The sequence below is a fragment of the Sycon ciliatum genome, chromosome 11 (assembly GCF_964019385.1).
Source record: "Sycon ciliatum chromosome 11, ocSycCili1.1, whole genome shotgun sequence".
Classification (NCBI taxonomy): Eukaryota; Metazoa; Porifera; class Calcarea; order Leucosolenida; family Sycettidae; genus Sycon; species Sycon ciliatum.
In genome coordinates, this window is record NC_088653.1 from 9,716,649 (window position 1) to 9,738,596 (window position 21,948).

General features: G+C 48.7%; 1 protein-coding gene across 1 annotated transcript in view; it reads left to right on the forward strand.

The window, feature by feature from the left end:
• LOC135826975 (uncharacterized) overlaps nt 1-21,948 on the forward strand; it is a 122,772-nt gene that overhangs the window by 93,123 nt on the left and 7,701 nt on the right. Inside the window, exons 10-15 of the mRNA XM_065339500.1 lie at nt 569-1,669; nt 1,997-2,174; nt 2,500-2,560; nt 10,074-10,150; nt 12,991-13,074; nt 17,570-17,630. Of these exons, the coding sequence (XP_065195572.1) occupies nt 569-1,669; nt 1,997-2,174; nt 2,500-2,560; nt 10,074-10,150; nt 12,991-13,074; nt 17,570-17,630 (1,562 nt within the window). The remainder of the gene's footprint in view (nt 1-568; nt 1,670-1,996; nt 2,175-2,499; nt 2,561-10,073; nt 10,151-12,990; nt 13,075-17,569; nt 17,631-21,948) is intronic.

Here is a 21,948-nt window from a genome sequence, read left to right on the forward strand (position 1 = left end):
TTGTGGAACAGGTTTAGTGTGTTGCTGTGCACAGTATGGCTAGCTGGGGCTTGACAGCAGGGGATATCACCTACAGATTGCTGGCTTTAGGCTGATAAAGAAATGATTGACAATGGGTGCATTGTGCTTTGCACCTTTGATGGATTGATCTTCAACAGTGAGTTTCTATTAGGATGTGCTGCATAGTCCTGCTTTGGCTGGCACCAGACGATAGTATTTGTGTCCATGAGAGGATACGGCACTGATTTCCGTGCAACTCAAGCCAGGGCATCTCTACCCGTGTCCCTTACATCCATTTCTTTAAAACTTAGGATGGTTCATTTAACAGTTTCGCATTGTCTCTCAATGTGGGGTCAGGCAAAGTGTGCTGTCATGACACGTCGAGGATTGGCTGGTTGACTTGCTTTGTTATGTTTTATTTTGGAGGTGTTTGGCCTTTTTACTATCCTTCTGTCTGCGCATGCAGTGGAATGTGTTTGCATCCATATTTGGGCATGTACAGTGCATCGGCTTACAACTATGTGTGTTGCTGTGTGTATGGGTTTGCATATCGTGTTTTTGTTTCTAGATTGTTTCTTTCTCATCACCTGAGCTGGACGACATCATTGTTAACCGACCCAACTGGTTGCTCTCCAAGGTCATTGGTCTCATTTTCGCACCACCTGGGCTTGATGACGAAGATATGCTGCACTTCATAGATGGTGTTGCGAAGGTCCAGGAAGTCCTTGGCAAGCTTAACAGCTGCGAGGGAGCAGAAGGTCAGGGCCCTCTGCTGCTGCAGATGGTGATACAACTAGGTGTATTGCTCCAGGAGAAAGGAAGGATCCTGGCACCCAGCCGTCTTCCGACCGCTGACAACTGCCTCGGCTCACTGGCCAAGAAAGATTCATCATCTCGGTCGGCGTGCGCAGGAGTCTCTTTCACGACTCAGCACTGCTTCTCCACTGCTCTTGTTATCCGGCTACAGACAGAGCTGTACGCCTATTTCCACGAGCTTCACGGCATTCCTGCTGAGCTCTGGAAGAATCTGGTGGTAGTGGCTCCTGTCCATTCTACAGCCCGTGGTTGCATCTCCGTCACGGACAGCCTGCGCCAAGCTGTCGCTGTTGTCCATGCGCCCGTTGAAGATACGCTAGATGGCTATTGTCTGCTGGCTCTGTTGCGCAAGGTGTTTGGTGACCTAGCAGCACAGTATAGCCCGGGTACTAGCTACTCCACAAGCATCCTCAGCTCTGCTTCCATTCGTCAGCACCTCCACGAGCCAAGCGACAAGTTTGATTTCGCTGTGTACGACGCAGAGGACGTCCGATCATCCGTAGCAACAAAGGGTCATCTCTCCACTAGCCAACGTGACGTTGATCGTGCCCCGCTTCTTCTCGAATGGCCGGTCAACCATGCTTCACTGCTCTCTGCAAAGTCCTTTGAGTCCATCCGAGAAAGCCTTGGTGAGTCCGACCTGCCTGCGCTAGCCACCTGCCTGGGCCTTACATCATCATCTTCATCACGTGGGCACAGTAATCATCTACACGCTGCAGCAGCATTGGTCCACAGCTGGGCAGTTACCGACTACCATCACACCTCGACCAAGCTTCACCAGCTGCTAGTGAAATCACCGAACGCCCAGCGCTTTGCAAAGATCTGCAAGGTGCTACGGCAGCATGAAGAACTGGTGAGTGTGATGGCCTGTTGCACACGCCCCTCTCTCTCAGTCTCTCTCTCAGTCTCCCTCAGTCTCTCTCTCTCTCTCTCTCCCAGTCTCTCTCTACTTCTCCCCCCTCTCTGCCTATGTGTGTCTGTTGATGTATGCAAGTTGTTCTAACATTTTACTCAACAATACATCTGTCACCTACCATTACGCAATGCACAATGTATTCTCGGCCGTGTACCTCTCATTGATTTCACTCTCAGTGGTGTGGATGATATTGACAATAGCTGATGTTGATATCAGAGCCATGTTTGTTGCTTGTTTGTATATTTGTTACTCTCCACACTGCAGCTGGCGACCGATTTCCCAGATATATTCCGGAAGCGTCGGGTGCAAGCCGTCCAGCCGGTCTCTGCCGGAGCTATTTCCTCGACTGTTCAGTCAGACTCCGCGGAGAGCGTTTCTTCTGGCAGCCAGTCACACTCTGATCAAGCCAGTCAGTCCACTGCTGCTCGCCAAGATGATGCTGGTAAAGTTGAATGTGCTCAATACACCATGTGTGCTCCCTGTATGCTAGTGTTAGTTTACTTGTGTGCAAATGTCTACTTCACACTATCTTGCAACACAACTTGATCCATGGGCTTGCTCAGGTCTCAAAGAGAACTTCTGTTTGCATGGGATTCTATACGACAAAATGAATTATTTTCTCTGTGGATAATGAACACATGACTGGTTAGGTATGTGTTATGCTAACCTTGATGATTTGATACCCATTCCTATAATCGAATACTTCTGCACAGAGACAGGGATAGTTTTAAAATCTGTTTTCTGTTTTTTCCTGTTGAATGTATCAGGCCATGCTGAGCATCACGCTGGTCATGGAAGCTGTGGGATTTTCCTATCCACTTCACCACTGTAAGTTCTACGCATGTATTACTCAACAATGAAGTATAGAACCGTTGAATCAGTCCTAGGTAAAGTTCAGTGAAATGTACTGCACCATTTCCAACATAATGAGTCATCCCGGCCCAGTGAGTGAGTTCTCAGACCATGATTGTGCAATGACAGGTATATGTATCATGATCAAGTCCTGACTTGAAGAGGATTGCTTCAATTGTGCTGTACACCACAGTGAGTTGGGAACACGAGGTGTGGAAAACAGGGCAACATTGATGCAGAAAGTGGGTTTTCACCTTTGCCCATATACTGTAATTGGTGGATCTGAATTTTCCTCTCCATCCGTAAAAAAGCGGCATCTGACGCCTTTGCATGTGGTCTTTTCATGTGGTCTTTTCATGTGGTATTTTCATGTGGCGGTGTCGTCATCCCTAGAAACCAGAAAGGTCTTATTGAGCTGTGTAGTTCCCAGATCCTCTTTAAAACACATTTCCCTATTTGAAGTACATAATCAGAAGAAAGTAGAGATTGCAGATACGCAACCAAATCGCCTATGCAATTGTGTTGAGAAACACAACCAGTTTAGGAAGTTTTGCTTGTACAAGGCCACCACCATGCCTGAGATACCAGGGTGGCAGATGTAGCACGTGACAGCAAGGGTAACTTAGTATCAAAAGCAATGCCTGACAAGTTGCAAACCTTGTTAGCTGCATCTATGTTACCCTCACTACGAATACAGTGTAGTGAGTACACAGTTAACAGTGGTTGTCAGAGCAGTTAACTGGATGTAAAGTGGTTCACGCTTGCATCACAGCATTTGTTAACAAAGTACATGCTCACTGGTGTCAGCACTGGTCTTGAACTCAGACCCTTGGGATTTGCAGGCAAGCCCACAACCACTCGGCCAAAGTACTGGTCAGTAGGCAGTGGCAATAATTTCCCTACACTGCTTGCTTAATGAAATGACCACTTTTTCGCCCAACCACGTTTTTTTGAAGGCCCTGCAAGGCTGCATCGCCTACACCAGGGAGTCGTAGGGGGTCGTACGACTTCCTGGCTTGCACCAGGGAGCCCTACGCGTAACACATGCGAGTGTACGTGCATATAGGGCTACCGGTATGGCCTACGACCATGTACACTGTGTGATGCGCATCCCCGGACGCTTTTCGCTTGCACGCCTTCGCTGATCCGCTGCTTTTTGTGTTCCACTTTTTCCAAAGAATTCTCGTAGTTGTGTGTCTTTTTCTCTCTGATTGCTGCTTGTGTGGACACCATGGAGGCTCATCAGCCTCGGAACTTTGCTTTTCCAAAGCGAAGTTTCGGGCGAACATCGATCGTTGAGCGTCCGTTTCAACCAGCTTGGTTCGATAAATTCAACTGGTTGCACTACGAGTCGACGGATTCTGTGACCTGCCATTTGTGTTCCTTTGCTGATCAGCAAGGGAAGCTGAAAGCGCCATCGAAGGACTCGGCCTTCATTTCTAAGGGCTTCAAGAATTGGAAAGATGCCACGGAGGGGTTCCGCCGTCACGAAAAGTCGCTGTGTCATATCGACGCTGTCCAGGTGATTCTTGTGCTACCGCAGACTGTCCCGGACGTTGGTGAGGCGCTAAGTCAAGCCCATGCCAAGGAGAAAGCCCTGAATCGGCGAATGTTCGTCAGAATCCTAGAGAACATGAAGTTTTTGGGTCGCCAAGGTCTTCCCTTGCGTGGCCACGGCGATGCAGAGTCGAACTTTATGCAACTGCTGCAACTACAGAAGCTACATACTCCCGAGTTGCGTGCCTGGCTGGAGCGACGAGTGTATAAGTACTGCTCCCCCGAAATCCAGAACGAAATCATTCAGCTAATGTCGCATAGCATACTCCGGAATGTGGCCAAGTCCATCCATACTGCTGAGGTGTTCAGCGTAATGGCCGATGAGTGCGCAGATGTATCTTACAAGGAACAGCTGGCGTTGTGCTTCCGGTGGGTTGACCAGGAGTTGGAAGCTCATGAAGATTTCGTTGGTTTGTGCCAGATTGACAACATATCTGCAGATACGCTCGTTGCGGCTATCCGGGACTGCATGCTGCGACTCAACCTCCAACCGACTCAACTGTTGCCGAGGCCAATGCTACGACGGTGCCACAAATATGGCTGGTCACAGATCTGGTGTCGCGAAGCAGTTGGGAGATGAAGAGCCAAGGGCTAATTTTGTGCACTGCTACGGGCACTCTCTGAACCTGGCAATGTGCGACACCATCAAGACGACTGTGCTGACCAGAGATTCCCTCGATGTCACCTGCGAGATCAGCAAGTTAATTAAGTACTCGCAAAAACGAAATGCCCGGTTTGACGTCCTGAAGGGTGAGATCTCGCCCTACACACCAGGATTCCGTGTGCTGTGCCCGACCCGCTGGACAGTTCGAGGCAAGAGTCTGCAAAGCATCCTGAATAACTATCTGGTCTTGCAAGAACTGTGGGATGAAGTTCTGGCTGGGAGTGTGGACCCCGACGTGCGTGCTCGCGTAATCGGAGTGAAGGCTCAAATGGAGACTTTCAACTCCATCTTTGGAATCAGTTTGGCCCGTCTTGTCCTGGCACATGGTGACAACCTTTCTGTTTCCCTCCAGAGTTCAACAATGTTTGCTGCCGAAGCCCAGAAAATAGCACGTTTGACGGTGGACACAATCACAAAGATGAGCACAGAGAATTCATTCTCGATGTTCTGGGAGGCTACTGTGGCAAAAAGTCACCAGTTTGATGTCTCTGAACCGCAGTTCCCTCGCAAACGCAAACGTCCACAGAGGTATGAAGGTGGAGATGAGCCAGCATACCACCCCAGCTCCCCGGAAGGCCGCTATCGGCAGCTGTATTATGAAGTGCTTGACAGTGCCAAGTCCTCCATCCAGACCCGGTTTAATCAGAAGGGATTCGCCATATACACGCAGATGGAGAACCTTCTCTTGAAGAGTGCCAAAGGGGTGGACGCTACAGACGAGTTCAAGGCAGTGACAGAGTTGTACGGCGAGGATCTCGACTCCAACCTCCTTCTGACCCAGTTTTCCCTCCTTCAGACGCAGCTGACCTCTGATGACGATGTCACGTTTAGGTCTGTGCTGAAGTTCTTGTGGGGCTACTCCACATCTCAGAGGCAGCTTCTGTCTGAAGTTGTGAAGCTGGTGCGCTTGATTCTGGTAAGCCCAGCTCCGAACGCTATCAGCGAGAGATCCTTCTCAGCAATACGGAGAATCAAGACCTATCTCCGCTCCACAATGGGCCAGAGTCGGTTAAATTCAGTCATGCTCCTCCAGACGCACAAGGACAGGACAGATGCACTGTCTGTGGTGTAGTTGGGCAATGCCTTCGTCGATGTCACCAGCAGTGATCACCGCCGCTCAATATTTGGCACATTCACGGATGCTGATCTTTCAGCTTAGTAACCCAGCTAGCAGTTTGCCTGTGATTGCTCTTCTTGTCTTATTTCCGCGGCTTTGGCTTTCGTACACAGCAGCGGGACCATGCACAGTAATAAATATTATACTTATTGTTTCAATGCATATTGTACGCCATCTGACACATATTATTATTTCTTGCCTGCATTTCTTTTCCTCGCTAGTTTTGCTGAGAGTTTTTGTACACCTATTCAATGGTGGATGAGATAACAGGCTTTAAATGCTGTCCATAGTTGTTTTCTTGGAAATAGTAAAACAATGCCAAAGGTGCCCAGAATGCAGGATTTTGCACCCTAATTTCAAAATATTTCCGGGGGAAGATCCCCCCCCAAGAACCCCCCCCCCCCCCTGGCCAGACCACCGCCAACGGCGGTGCTACGCGCCTGGGTAAAATGTGTAACTGCGTGCAGAAGTGTAGGCAGTGGTGCAGGCAGTAGTGCAGGCAGAAGTGTAGGCAGTAGTGTAGGCAGTAGTGTAGGCAGTAATGTAGGCAGTAGTGTAGGCAGAAGTGTAGGCAGTAGTGTAGGCAGTAGTGTAGGCAGAAGTGTAGGCAGTAGTGTAGGCAGTAGTGTAGGCAGTAGTGTAGGCAGTAGTGTAGGCAGTAGTGTAGGCAGTAGTGTAGGCAGTAGTGTAGGCAGTAGTGCAGGCAGTAGTGTAGGCAGAAGTGTAGGCAGTAGTGTAGGCAGTAGTGTAGGCAGTAGTGTAGGCAGTAGTGTAGGCAGTAGTGTAGGCAGTAGTGTAGGCAGTAGTGTAGGCAGTAGTGCAGGCAGTAGTGTAGGCAGTAGTGTAGGCAGTAGTGCAGGCAGTAGTGTAGGCAGTAGTGTAGGCAGTAGTGTAGGCAGTAGTGTAGGCAGTAGTGTAGGCAGTAGTGCAAGCAGTAGTGTAGGCAGTAGTGCAGGCAGTAGTGTAGGCAGTAGTGTAGGTACTAGTGTAGGTAGTTGTGAGGAGTGGGGGCAGGACTGAGCAGCGTTGGAGGGAGTGGCGCTGCGAAGGACTAAAGGGACCATCACTTAATTTTTGCCGACTACCCGCCAAAAATATCTTTTCGTTTTACGTGTCAGACAATTGTGTAGTAGTGTAGGCAGAAGTGTAGGCAGTAGTGTAGGCAGTAGTGTAGGCAGTAGTGTAGGCAGTAGTGCAGGCAGTAGTGTAGGCAGTAGTGTAGGCAGTAGTGTAGGCAGTAGTGTAGGCAGTAGTGCAAGCAGTAGTGTAGGCAGTAGTGTAGGCAGAAGTGTAGGCAGTAGTGTAGGCAGTAGTGTAGGCAGTAGTGTAGGCAGTAGTGTAGGCAGTAGTGTAGGCAGTAGTGTAGGCAGTAGTGTAGGCAGTAGTGCAGGCAGTAGTGTAGGCAGAAGTGTAGGCAGTAGTGTAGGCAGTAGTGTAGGCAGTAGTGTAGGCAGTAGTGTAGGCAGTAGTGTAGGCAGTAGTGTAGGCAGTAGTGTAGGCAGTAGTGCAGGCAGTAGTGTAGGCAGTAGTGTAGGCAGTAGTGCAGGCAGTAGTGTAGGCAGTAGTGTAGGCAGTAGTGTAGGCAGTAGTGTAGGCAGTAGTGTAGGCAGTAGTGCAAGCAGTAGTGTAGGCAGTAGTGCAGGCAGTAGTGTAGGTACTAGTGTAGGTAGTTGTGAGGAGTGGGGCAGGACTGAGCAGCGTTGGAGGGAGTGGCGCTGCGAAGGACTAAAGGGACCATCACTTAATTTTTGCCGACTACCCGCCAAAAATATCTTTTCGTTTTACGTGTCAGACAATTCCGCGTGCGCCTACGATCACGACTAGCGACTACGTAGTCGACTCGCTACCTTTCACGTCAAGCAATCTGTTCACGCCACGTGGCTGGATATCGATAGCGCGTACAAGCAAACAATACATGATTGAAGACTTGCAAATTATTTTTAATTTTTACAAGTCCAGCTAGGCGCTAGGCCGAGCTGCTACTGAGTCTGTTGTGAGAGTACTGACTCTTTACTCAGTAATGGCAGTTGACTTGATTTTCGGAGAAACACTACTGGAGTGTCATTGTACAGTAGTAAAAAGTAACAATGAATGGCGATAGCATCTTGGAAGGATCGCTACCCTAACGTGAAGGAAAGGCCTTGCGCGGCTGCTCTACGAAGTGTTGAAGAAAGACTCAAAGTTAGTTGCGGGACGAACAACTCGCTGGTGCCTGAAAACTACTGAATTGGCCCCCAACGATGGTAACTTGGTGTTTGGTGAATCATCAAGCATAGTGTCTTGTAGCAGTGTTCACCGAGGAAGGAGAACGCTCTAGCCGCTGCTGTTGTCCGTTTCATCCACGTTGGGCGTTTTAGTACTCCATGGACACACATTAGCATTCTGAGCGATTGTGGAGCAAACTTCATTATCAGCATTATCAGGAGTATTTACTGTTACTCTTCATCCTACATGTAGATTTGGAGTATACACGGCCTTGTCACGACAGCGACAGCTCTACAGAGTGTTCAAGTGAGAAACATTAATTTCAATTGTTGGTGGACGAACTAGTATCGATATCCAGCCATGTGGCGTGAACAGATTGCTTGACGTGAAAGGTAGCGAGTCGACTACGTAGTCGCTAGTCGTGATCGTAGGCGCACGCGGACGTGTCTGACACGTGAAACGAAAAGATTTTTTGGCGGGTAGTCGGCAAAAATTAAGTGACGGTCCCTTTAGTCCTTCGCGCGCTTGTGGGAAGGAGTGCTGGCAGGCGTGTGGGCAGGAGTGTGATCAAGAATGCGAGCCGAGAAGTGAGGGGAGGAGTATGAGCGTGTTCAGAAAGGCTGGCAGGAGTGTGATCAAGAATGCGAGCAGAGAAGTGAGGGGAGGAGTATGAGCGTGTTCAGAAAGGCTGGCAGGAGTGTGATCAAGAATGCGAGCAGAGAAGTGAGGGGAGGAGTATGAGCGTGTTCAGAAAGGCTGGCAGGAGTGTGATCAAGAATGCGAGCAGAGAAGTGAGGGGAGGAGTATGAGCGTGTTCAGAAAGGCTGGCAGGAGTGTGATCAAGAATGCGAGCAGAGAAGTGAGGGGAGGAGTATGAGCGTGTTCAGAAAGGCTGGCAGGAGTGTAATCAAGAATGCGAGCAGAGAAGTGAGGGGAGGAGTATGAGCATGTTCATAAAGGCTGGCAGGAGTGTGGGCAGGAGTGTGGGTAGGAGTGTGATCAGGAATGCGCGCAGAGACGTGTGGGCAGGGGAGTGTGGGCAGGGAGTGTGGGCAGAGAAGTGCGGGCAGAGAAAAGAGGGCAGGGAGTGTGGGCAGAGAAGGGTGGGCAGGAGAGTGTGGGCAGGAGTGTGATCAGGAATGCGCGCAGAGAAGTGTGGGCAGAGAAGTATGGGCAGGGAAGTGTGGGCGGGGGAGTGTGGGCAGGGGAGTGTGGGCAGGGGAGTGTGGGCAGGGGAGTGTGAGCAGGGGAGTGTGGGCAGAGTGTACACTGTTCTTCTGAAAGGGGGTCAACTGGGGAAGCTAGGTCCGCTCACACTGTGGCCAGTAATTGTGTGGGTGCACTAACCAAGGATGGCATAATGTCAGCCAGTAAACACATATCCGTGAACCCGGAGCCATGGTAGAGAAGTGTGGGTAGGGGAGTGTGGGCAGGGGAGTGTGGGCAGGGGAGTGTGGGCAGGGAGTGTGGGTAGAGAAGTGTGGGCAGGGGAGTGTGGGCAGAGAAGTGTGGGCGGGGGAGAGTGTGGGCAGAGAAGTATGGGCTGGGAGTGTGGGCAGGGGGAGTGTGGGGGGGGGGGGGTGTGGACAGAGAAGTGTGGGCAGGGAGTGTGGGCTGGGAGTGTGGGCTGGGAGTGTGGGCAGGGGCAGTGTGGGCAAAGTGTGCAGACAGGAGTGTGGGCAGGAGTTTGGGCATTGGCAAGAGTATGAGCAGGGATGCGTGCAGGAGTACGGCTAGCAATGTGGGCAGCTACATGTGTGTGTGTGTGTGTGCAAGTATCGAATTTTGTCATCAAATGGTTAGTATGTTCCATGTTTGTTCATTTTGAACGTGTTTGTGGGTTTGTATGTGTGTGTGTGTGTGTGTGTGTGTGTGTGTGTGTGTGTGTGTGTGTGTGTGTGTGTGTGTGTGTGTGTGTGTGTGTGCGTGTGCGAGTGTATCTACAGCCATGCCATGTGGTCAACGGACGAACGCATTGCAAACCTGTACGAAGAGGATGAAGCGGAGCTCTCTGAAGAAACAGGTGCGTTATTCCTTTTAACATAAGACTGCTCTCTTTATCCTGTTCTCATCTATCTGCACTCAACTGCCCTTCAATGTGTGTTCTGTTACCATTGTTGTCTTAGTCTGTCTGTATGCTATATACATACACGAAAACACACAAAAATACATACCTTCAGTTCTTGCTCTACATACACTGACTTATACTTCATTCCAAATTCACCCTCATGCAATTGGCTATCTACAGGCATAGTGGATATTGCTAGATATTCACCGATTATATTCACCACTTTTCGATACTTACTGTAAAGAGAGCAGTACTCGGTGCTGCGCTTGATTTCTCTTCAGTCAGCGCACCGGAGATGGCGAGTGCCGTAGGACATTTCTACGCTAACTTCTGTAAACAGGACTTTTCTGAGTACAAATGAAATCGGCATGTGACCAGGTGGTGACAAGTTATCAGCCAGCGAGCAAACAAGGTTTTGTTCGCTCGGCATGTCCATGGATAGCGGATCGAGCGGCAAGCAAGGAATTTCGTTTGTACTCAGAAATGTTCTGCTTATGGACGTTGGCGTAGAACTTTTCTAGGGCACGCAACCGCTCCGGAGCGCTGCCTGGAAAGAAAATATGGGAGGGCTGAATCGCTTAGATTGCTGTCTATTAACCGACTCCCGAAAATGATGCTCACAGATTGGTCAAATCTTCTCATCGAAACGGGGACGATGACTGGCTCACGTAAAGCACGAGCGTGCTCTTTAAGGTGATTGGCTCGAGTGTGTTCACCAAGGTCGTCGCATCCCGTGCCACATGCACCAGTACTTGTCCACGATCTGTCCTAACAAACTTGAACAATATTCTGTCAAGAACACGTCGCTCTCCGATTCATGCAAGAACATGTCACCCGGTAATGAAGTAACAACGACTTACGTTAGTTCTGCGTACATGTTCATGTATCACCAACGTGACTCGTTTGTTCAGCTGTACGGATAACTGTTTTCTGATGATGGCTTAGTGCGTGAAACGCAGAGTTAAAATACTATCTTTGTCCTCTTATTGTCTGAACCCGCTCTGCCTCTCGGTATTGAGCACTCTCTTGGACAGCCTGGAACCTCTCTGTTTGACAGACATATTCATAAATAGGAACAGCACACTAATTGGAGGGCAGTTGACCGCAGATAGATGTGAATCGGATAACGAGAGAAGTCTAGAAATACTGACTGAGAACAGAATGTTTTAAATAGAAAGAAGACGGTATGCACGAGGATTATAAGGACGGGTCACAATGCAGAACAGCGCTGCTAATTGAAGTACGTGGGATGGTCAGATTCATTTTCCTGGATCGCGCCAGCTGGTAAAAATCCTCGCGCGGAAGCACGTAGTAGTGAGGTGAAAAACCAGGTGCATGTCCCCAATGGTGATTGTATGGCATCATGATAGCAGGCAAATCACATCATAGCAAAATTTAATTTGAAAAAGCGAGATTGATGTGCACAGAAATGAAGGTTGGGAGGGCAAGGACCCTGAGGAGACTCAAACCTGATCGAGGAAGCCTGGAAAAGAAATAACGATAAAGAACACATTAGATGCCATACTTGCAACCGAAAAATATTGCCCGAAAATATTGTTATTACCTACCTCGCTGCGCTTGCCTGTCGAAAAATGTAATGTCCTTCTTTCGAAAGTGCTTGACTTATGCTGAGTGCATGAGTCAATGGTGTGTGACTTATCACAAGTGTGTGGATTAAACGTGTGTGACTAATCATGAGTAGAAAGATTACCAATCTCATTGCACACCTATCCCATATGTGTATGCCTGGTGATGTAAAACAAACTGTATCATCTTGTCTTGAAATGTGCTGGAGAAGAGAAAAGCATTGCAAGCACCGTGAATGCAAATTCCGAGCCAGGTACAGTTGAACATCGATTATCCGCACATTGACTATCCGACCATTCGATTATCCGTAACAGTTTTTCTGGGCGCACGTGCCGTAGAGTACGCACTGTGCATGTAGTGAGCCATTCAAAAAATACGAAAATTTTGAAAAGTAAAAAGTAAAAAGGTCGTGCGGCTAGTAATAACCACTGAAAGTGTGTGAGTGACATTTTTTTTCTTATCCGGAACATTTGCCTTATCTGAACACCGCCTGACAGTTGTCTGCCCAGAGGTGGTCGGATAATCGATGTTCAACTGTACCTAGGTGTAGGAGTATTGAAACAATCTCGTTACTGTCAGGTACCTAGGTGTAGAAATGTTGAAGCAATCTCGTTATTGTCAGATGTGAAAACTGTGGCTTCATTCATAGAAAAGTCAATCAGAGTGTTCTGGCAGCATGCATTAGGAGGCGAATGCACCAACTTAAAACTTGATGTCGAGAAGGTCGCGTTCAACCGATAAAACAAGTCCAGAACAGTTTTAGCAAGGCGGACGTTACGAAACAAAAAGAAGAGAATAATAATTATAATGAATCTAAATGCAAAATTTCCTGATCATTTTTCATGACTCACTCATCATGGAAAGCTATTATCTCCTCGTCGCTTATTTAAAGTAGAATGTTCTCAATACACCATGTGTGCTCTCTGTATGCTACTGCTAGTTTACTTACTTGTGTGCAAATGTCTACTTCACACTATCTTGCAACACAACTTGATCTATGGGCTTTCTCAGGTCTCAAAGAGAACTTCAGTTTGCATGGGATTCTATACCAAAAAAAGAATTATTTTCCCTGTGGATAATAAACACATGACTGGTTAGGTATGTGGGTTATGCTGACCTTTAGCATTTAATACACATTCCTATAATCGAATATTTCTGCACCGAGACATGGATATTTTTTTAATTCACTTCCTCTACTGTTCAATCAGACTCGGCAGAGAGCGTTCCTTCGAACAGCCAGTCACACTCTGATCAAGCCAGTCAGTCCACTGCCGCTCGCCAAGATGATGCTGGTAAAGTTGAATGTTCTCAATACACCATGTGTGCTCCCTGTATGCTAGTGTTAGTTTACTTGTGTGCAAATGTCTACTTCACACTATCTTGCAACACAACTTGAGCCTCTAGATCGGAAAAGAGGCTTTTTTCTATTTTTGGTGTTTTGTATTGTATTGATATATTTGAATTGGGTATCTCAACACTACAATAAGTACAACTTGGGAACATCCACGCTTATGTCGTTTCACGCAGTACTGAGAAAATGCATTTTAAAGTTGTGTTTTCCGCATAAAGTGATGTATAACTCACTTTTTGCCAGCTAACTGGCCTCTCTGCGTACACCCCAGACACACCCACACACAACAGAAAGATACAGATCACAGTAGTAGTGTGGTCTTTGTTCACTCACGGTGGAAGATGGAAGAGCTTAGCGTAGTGTATAGATGAGCATGAAGAAGGGCATGCCACCTCACACATATACATGTACACATATGTACCAGACCAACATAATGCAAAAAGTGAACCACTGTGGCGAATAGGGCCGCCGGATAATTAACCAGCCCGAAGCTGGCGGAAAAAAACCTCGGGACCCCGGCGGAGGCACAACTCTGAGGAAAAAACTGGTTAGAATAACCCCATAAGATAAATGAACAAAACGTAGCCTGCAGGACCTATCTCGAAGTGAGAATAAAGGGGAGGGCGGGTGGGAAACTACAGCGAAAAGAGAAAGACCACGATGAAGAGAAAAGTTTGAGAACACTGACAAAAAAACAGCTGACGCAATCCTGATGCCGTAACTATGATGAAAATGCTGGCAAAAAAATACATTTTTCGTTTCATTCGCTACGCTCAGCCAACGAAAAATACCACTTTTTGCCAGCTAGCTGGCCTCTGCGTACACCACAGACACACCCACACACAACAGAAAGATACAGATCACAGTAGTAGTGTGGTTTTTGTTCACTCACGACGGAAAGGATAGCCGACCCGACAGTCACTGGTGCAGTGTAGCGCGAGACACTGACAGCATGTCCTTGAGGGAATCCTACACATACACGTTCTTACATGTGGATGACTTCCAACCCCCTTGCCCCTGAACAAGGCGCTCTGGCACGCCAGCATTGGCCGCTGCCGTCGCTCCCCCCGAGCGGAGACTGTGCATGCCATACCTTGTGGGGTCTTCACCTACGCGGGCGAGAGCTGTGTGGATCAATTCGCGCGCCCGGGCGTATGTCATCTTTCCCCGCAGACATGACTGGTGGGTTGCTGCGGAGACCTTGCCAAAGAGAGGTTGAGTGGGTACATGCCGTGCTCTCTCCATGAAACCCTCTATGGCCGACACAGGACATGGTGTAGTAGCCTGCTGCTCCAGTCGGCTCACCATGACCACATCGCCCTGGCGCAACTGGTCGTTCTTGCGTTGTCGCAGGTGGAGGGACATATGCGTGACGCAAATGGAGATATCCTGAGGCGTGAGGCGTTGTAAATTGTCCCAGCGAAGCAGAGCAGTGAAGCCGAGGACAAGCAACGCTGCGGTTTGCCAGTCCTGCAACGGGGCGGTAGGGATAGCCAGTGTGGCGACGACCTTGTTGAACACCACCGACCTCAAGGGTGAGCGGCGATTGATTGGTCGGGCACAAAGACGTCTTGCAGCAGTGAGCAATTGTCTCACCACGGTATGTTGTGGGGATCCTGCCAATCCGCCTTACAATGCGCCCAGTGCAATGCCGCCACAAATTGGTTTATTGGCCCCATGGTACACTGTGACTGCAAAACTTGACGATGTATAAGCACACGCTGGTGGGTGCCGCTGGGAATGACGTAACTTGACACGGTACGGTCCACTTTTCCCATCAGTGTAACGCGAGCTGGTACGCAGACGCAGTGGAGCTAGCAACATCCTTCCAAGTCACTGTCCTTAGCAGGTCCGCCAGAGGTTTCAGGGACGGTTGTGTCACAGCGTCCACCTCGACCCAGAACGCGAACGGGCCTGACAAGAATGACACAAGGAGAAGCAAAATAGGCAGAAACACGCAACCCAGTCAGCAAAAAAACAACAACAACCATGGGTCCTCATTAATGGCCATCGTAAACGAGTCCCATGCATGATAGCATGATAGCAGCTCATTCCGTAGGCTTCCGAGCCACAAACAAACCCGACCCAGCAGACAACAGCATCCCGTAACACATTGTCCCCTTGGGCAAACACATGCACAACCTAACCACCCAAGTGGGGATGACCAACCCGCTCCCAGGGAGCTCCAGGCCTGCCTCTCACTGGCATGCAGATAACCCAGTGTCCCGTCGCACATTGTCCCCTTCGGAAAACACATGCAGAACCTGCCCACCAGGTGGGAATGACACACACGCTCCCAGGGAGCTCACGCTCTGCCTCCCATAGGCATGCAGATCACCAAGTGTTGCACACCTTTGCTCCCAGGGAGCCTCACACAAACATGCATGCCCTCCATAGACTGTAGTGACAGCACTCCGCTAGCACCCATTTGCGCATAGGATCAAGCCCAGCCCATATAAATCTACACCATTGCTTTCCAAGACAAGAAAAAATCCAATAACTATGCCTCCTCCAAGTCAAATGTGAACATAAAGCACTCGGACTGAAATAACTGGGGAATAACACGAAGATCTTCAAAAGAGAAACGCATATCAGCTAGGAATTGATTAACATACCGCAGATAAATATTAGGCGCAGCTTCCCATTTTTCATTGGAACAACACCCAAAGGACTGACCACAACTAAGCTGGCCAGTGGGGCTTCCTCAACGGCACCCGACAAACATAAATCCCGGATATTGGAGGACACAAACTCAGCATGGGAGATAACAGCAAGGGGAATTACAGATGACCTTTGGAGGAGGAAGGGCAGTGAAACACAAAAAATATCCACACCCAATAATCCTCAATACATACTCTGACACGCCAATACCACACCAAAAACTAACACAAGGCTTAAGCCGCCCGTGCACACTTATCTTATTGTGGGTGCTGGGCTGGCATGAGGGCTGCTGCCGCTGGTGAAGCACTTAGCATACTGGGGCCGCCGAATTGCCCATTGGCTGCTCCACCAAATCACGGTTGGTGTTGCCGTGGACCACGCTGCTGGCTGAGGCATACTCTGGCCATGTGACCCACCTGTCCACAGGCATAGCAGGTGACTCCCGCAGAGCCCAGAACTCTGCCTCCGTCTCCGAACGCCCCGAAGCCAGTGTTTCTTCGGCCGAACTGTGCAGGCGGCCGCGACATATACTGCTGGCTGGGGGTGCGAAAATTCCGCTGCTGATGCTCCCGCGTGCTATCAGGACGTGCTGCTATCCGCCGTGCTGTTGCAGCCGCCTGAGCAATCCTCTTTTCATCTGCCATCCTGTCACCCAGCACACCGTTTTCATATACTTCGACTGTTTTCCAATCGTAAGCGTCCGCAATCCGGAGATGCTTCTGGCGGAGGGTCAGGGTCGCGTTAATTTATGCTAGGTATGCAGCCGCGTCTGATGGCAGTTGAGTGAGCGCTTCCTCCACGCCATCGAGCACAGTTTGGTTTACGTCGAATTGTTTTTGCAGGCCAGCTTGCTTCAACATGACGTGGTTCGACTTGGAGGCTGCCAGCTCAGCCCGTGCAGCCCTCGTCTCTCTCTCTTGACATCCTGGATCTCTTCTGACAGCTGTCTGAAGGCCTGCGCGAACCAAGCTGGCGGGGAGCCGGCAACCTCCGGGGGACCAACCATGACAGGATCCGGAGCAGGTACTTGCTCCTCGACGTTGCCAGCACGGATACGCTTTCGGGCTGTGCCGACAGGTCCAGGTGAGGCGGACTGGGTCCGCTTTTTTCTGGGTGGAACTGGGATTTGAACCAGGGGTGCAAGCGAAACGCTTGCCAGCGAGTTTTTACTTCTCGTTTGTGGCATGGTCAAACTCTTCCCCGGACGAACAAAAATGCAAACTACAACGAAAAGAGAAAGACCACGATGAAGAGAAAAGTTTGAGAACACTGACAAAAAACAGCTGACGCAATCCTGGTGCAGTAATTATGGTGAAAATGCTGGCAAAAAAATACATTTTTCGTTTCATTCGCTACGCTCAGCCAACGAAAAATAACACTTTTTGAAACACCTATAACTCTGTGAAACATGACAATTTTAGACCTAGGTGTTTTTACAAAGTGATCTGCTGAGATACAGCAATGCCATGGTATAGATCACTCAAAATGCTCAAAAATGACGTGAGCCACCTTTTTGAATTTAGAGGCTCATTTGATCTATGAGCTTGCTCAGGTCTCAAAGAGAACTTCAGTTTGCAGGAGATTCTGTACGAAAAAAAGAGTCATTGTCTCTGTGGATAGTGAATACATGACAAGTTGGGAATGTGTTTTATGCTTACCTTTTATGAAATCAGTTTACAATTTATACCCATTCCTATAATCAAATTTGTCTGCACCGAGCCATGGATAGCCTTTTTCATATGCTGTTTTCTGTTCTTTCCTGTTGAATGTATCAGGCCATGCTGAGCGTCATGCTGCTCATGAAACCTGTGGTACTGTCCTACCCACTTCACCACTGTAAGTTCTACGCGTGCATTGCTCAACAATGAAGTATAGAACCGTTGAATCAGTCCTAGGTAACATTCAGTGAAATGTACTGCACCATTTCCAACATAATGAGTCAGGCCGGCCCAGTGAGTGAGTTCTCAGACCATGATTGTGCAATGACAGGTATATGTATCATGATCAAGTCCTGACTTGAAGGGGATTGCTTCAACTGGGCTGTACACCACAGTGAGTTGGGAACACGAGGTGTGGAAAACAGGGCAACATTGATGCAGAAAGTGGGTTTTCACCTTTGCCCATATACTATAATTGGTGAATCTGAGTTTTCCTCTCCATCCGTAAAGAAGCGGCATCTGACGACTTTTCATGTTGTCTTTTCATGGGGTCTTTTCATGTGGTCTTTTCATGTAGTCTTTTCATGTGGTCTTTTCATGTGGTCTTTTCATGTAGCATTTTCATGTGGTCTTTTCATGTGGCATTTTCATGTGGTCTTTTCATGTAGTCTTTTCCTGTGGTATTTTCATGTGGTCTTTTCATGTGGTCTTTTCATGTGGTCTTTTCATGTGGCATTTTCATGTGGTCTTTTCATGTAGTATTTTCATGTGGTCTTTTCATGTGGTCTTTTCATCTGGTCTTTTAATGTGGTCTTTTCATGTGGTCTTTTCATGTAGTCTTTTCATGTGGTATTTTCATGTTGTCTTTTCATGTGGTCTTTTCATGTAGTCTTTTCATGTGGTATTTTCATGTGGTCTTTTCATGTGGTCTTTTCATGTGGTCTTTTCATGTGGTCTTTAAAAAAAAAATTATTTATGGATTCCCGAAAGGCCGATTCATGTGGTCTTTTCATGTGACGGCGTCATCCCTAGAAACCAGAAAGGGCCTATTGAGCTGTGTAGTTCCCAGATCCTTTTAAAACACATTTCCCTATTTTGAGGTTCATGAGAAGAAAGTAAAGATCGCAGACGCGTAACACAACCGTTTGTAGAATTGTGTTGAGAAACACAACCAGTTTAGGAAGTTTCGCTTGTACAAGGCCACCACCATGCCTGAGATACCAGGGTGGCAGATGCAGTGCGTGACAGCGAAGGTGACTTAGTAAGTATCACAAGCAATGCCCGACAAGGTGCAAACCTCATTAGCTGCCTCTATGTTACCCTCACTTCAAATACAGTCAGGGCTCACCCGACCATACAAAATTCGAAAAGCGTCGACCACCATTTTGAAAACATGGCGATGGCGCCGAGGCCAGAGTGTGTGCAGTCATAGCGGCTACGCACCCGAGTTCATGCTCCTCGATGTACAGCGATGTACAGTCTAGTCGTAAAATACCGGTATTTTACGACTCCCTGGTCTCTACTCTGTACAGCAAAGGGCCAGTGCCGAAGCGCATCTTGTTCTTTGATGTCGGGAAAGACACGCGGAGAAGACGTCCTTTCTCTAAGCCATCTTGGTCATTTTTCTCAATCCGCTGGTGGGTGTCGACCACTATATTATGTCCGTGAGGTACTGGTGAACTGGAGTCCTGGCATCTACAAGAATTTGCCGCGCCTAGCTAACCAATGTTGTCTGTAGAACTCAGCATTTCCTGATTGCGACTCGGCACACCCTTTTCTGTTTGGCCTCGCAGCTTTCACGCTGCGAGTGGGGAGTTTTCTGGCCACAAATGAATCCCTTAGTCATGACCATGATGAGAGGTGACTGGTATGATCCCTGACTGGCACGAGTCCTTAGCTTGAGTCAACACGAAGGTAAACTCTTCACTTGGAACGCTTGCTGTCGCCTCCGTCCTTTCTTGTTGCACTTCCCGATATGCGCAAGGCTGCCAGTTTTTGTTGGTGCGCGCGGCGACGCACGGCCGACCTTGATATCTTCAAAAAGTAGACCATCGGTTCTCCTTGGCCGATTTTCACCATCGATAGCTCATTTTCAAGGTCTTGGAATTCTCTATCGGTTTACCGTCCCTGGTTTCTAATTTTCTCTTCATTCACTTGTTTGCACGCCTTCGCGTTTGAGTGATTTAACCATCCGATCTCAGCCAAACGAAGGCAAAATCGAAAAATTCGAGACGGTAACCCTCCAAAGACACACTTTCTGAACACGAATCCACAATCGCCTAATGTCTAAAACCAACGAATACAGCCAAGTTCCACTCAGAAAACACCCCACAATTGCAAGAAACAGCCCGTTTTGCCATGCGCTGAATGGTCAAATCCAAATGACTGTTATTGGCGCTTTGTACGGTCGTGGTGAGCCCTGACAGTGTAGTCAGTAGCCAGTTAACCGTGGTTGTCAGAGCAGTTAACTGCATGTAAAGTGGTTCACGCTTGCATCACAGCATATGTTAAGACAGTACACGCTCACTGGTGTCAGCACTGGTCTTGAACTCAGAACCTTGGGATTCGCAGGAAAGCCCACAACCACTCGACCAAAGTGCTGGTCAGTAGGCAGTAGCAATAATTTCCCTACACTGTTTGTTTAATAACATGTTTTGCAAAAACTCACTTCAGCATATTGTGGTGAGTGCATGAACGGGTGTACTGCCTAAAGCCTAGTGTGAGGTAAAGTGTGTGAAGAGAACTGCGGGCAGTAGTGTAGGCAGTGGTGTAGGCAGTAGTGTAGGCAGTAGTGTAGGCAGTAGTGCTGGCAGTAGTGTAGGCAATAGTGTAGGCAGTAGTGTAGGCAGTAGTGTAGGCAGTAGTGTAGGCGGTAGTGTAGGCAGTAGTGTAGGCAGTAGTGTAGGCAGTAGTGTGGGCAGTAGTGCAGGCAGTAGTGTGGGCAGTAGTGTAGGCAGTAGTGTAGGCAGTAGTGCAGGCAGTAGTGTGGGCAGTAGTGTAGGCAGTAGTGTAGGCAGTAGTGTAGGCAGTATTGTAGGCAGTAGGGTAGGCAGTAGTGTAGGCAGTAGTGCAGGCAGTAGTGTAGGCAGTAGTGTAGGCAGTAGTGTAGGCAGTAGTGTAGGCAGTAATGCAGGCAGTAGTGCAGGCAGTAGTGCAGGCAGTAGTGTAGGCAGTAGTGTAGGCAGTAGTGTAGGCAGTAGTGCAGGCAGTAGTGTAGGCAGTAGTGTAGGCAGTAGTGTAGGCAGTAGTGTAGGCAGTAGTGTAGGCAGTAGTGCAGGCAGTAGTGTAGGCAGTAGTCTAGGCAGTAGTGTAGGCAGTAGTGTAGGCAGTAGTGTAGGCAGTAGTGTAGGCAGTAGTGTAGGCAGTAGTGTAGGCAGTAGTGTAGGCAGTAGTGTAGGCATTAGTGTAGGCAGTAGTGTAGGCAGTAGTGTAGGCAGTAGTGTAGGCAGTAGTGTGGGCAGTAGTGTGGGCAGTAGTGTAGGCAGTAGTGTAGGCAGTAGTGTAGGCAGTAGTGCAGGCAGTAGTGCAGGCAGTAGTGTAGGCAGTAGTGTAGGCAGTAGTGTAGGCAGTAGTGCAGGCAGTAGTGTAGGCAGTAGTGTAGGCAGTAATGCAGGCAGTAGTGCAGGCAGTAGTGTAGGCAGTAGTGTAGGCAGTAGTGTAGGCAGTAGTGCAGGCGGTAGTGCAGGCAGTAGTGTAGGCAGTAGTGTAGGCAGTAGTCTAGGCAGTAGTGTAGGCAGTAGTGTAGGCAGTAGTGTAGGCAGTAGTGTAGGCAGTAGTGTAGGCAGTAGTGTAGGCAGTAGTGTAGGCAGTAGTGTAGGCAGTAGTGTAGGCAGTAGTGCAGGCAGTAGTGTAGGCAGTAGTGTAGGCAGTAGTGTAGGCAGTGGTGCAGGCAGTAGTGCAGGCAGTAGTGTAGGCAGCACTGAAGAGTTTAGGCAGAAGTGTGGGCAGAATTGTAGGTGGCAATCATAATAATAATAATAATACGGGTCGCATGTCTCCCAGATAATGGATTCCACGCATCTGTCAACTGTTTCACCATGAAATAGATTGCAGCAGGAAGAATAGCAGACGAAAAAAACCATATACAGGTTCTAGCACATGACAAGTACATGCCATTTTTTTCACCGATGTACATTTGTCAATGAAGTCCAGCCATAGCTTTTTGTCCCGTGCAGTGTTGAGGCAATCCTCGAGCGTGTGTCCGAGAGGGGAGATGTCGGATTTCACCACTAGTCGGTAGTGCGGGCAAATGTAGGCAGTAATGCGGGCAGAAGTGTATGCAGTAGTGCGGGCAGGACTGATGAGTGCGGGCAAGACTGGGGAGTGCGGGCAGGACTGAGGAGTGCGGGTAGAACTGATCAGCGTTGGAGGAATTGTGGGAAGGAGTGCCGGAAGGAGTGTGATCAGGCATGCGAGCCGAGAAGTGCGGGGAGGAGTATAGGCAAGAGTGCGAGCATGATTGTGTTCAGGAATGTTGGCAGGAGTGTGGGCAGTAG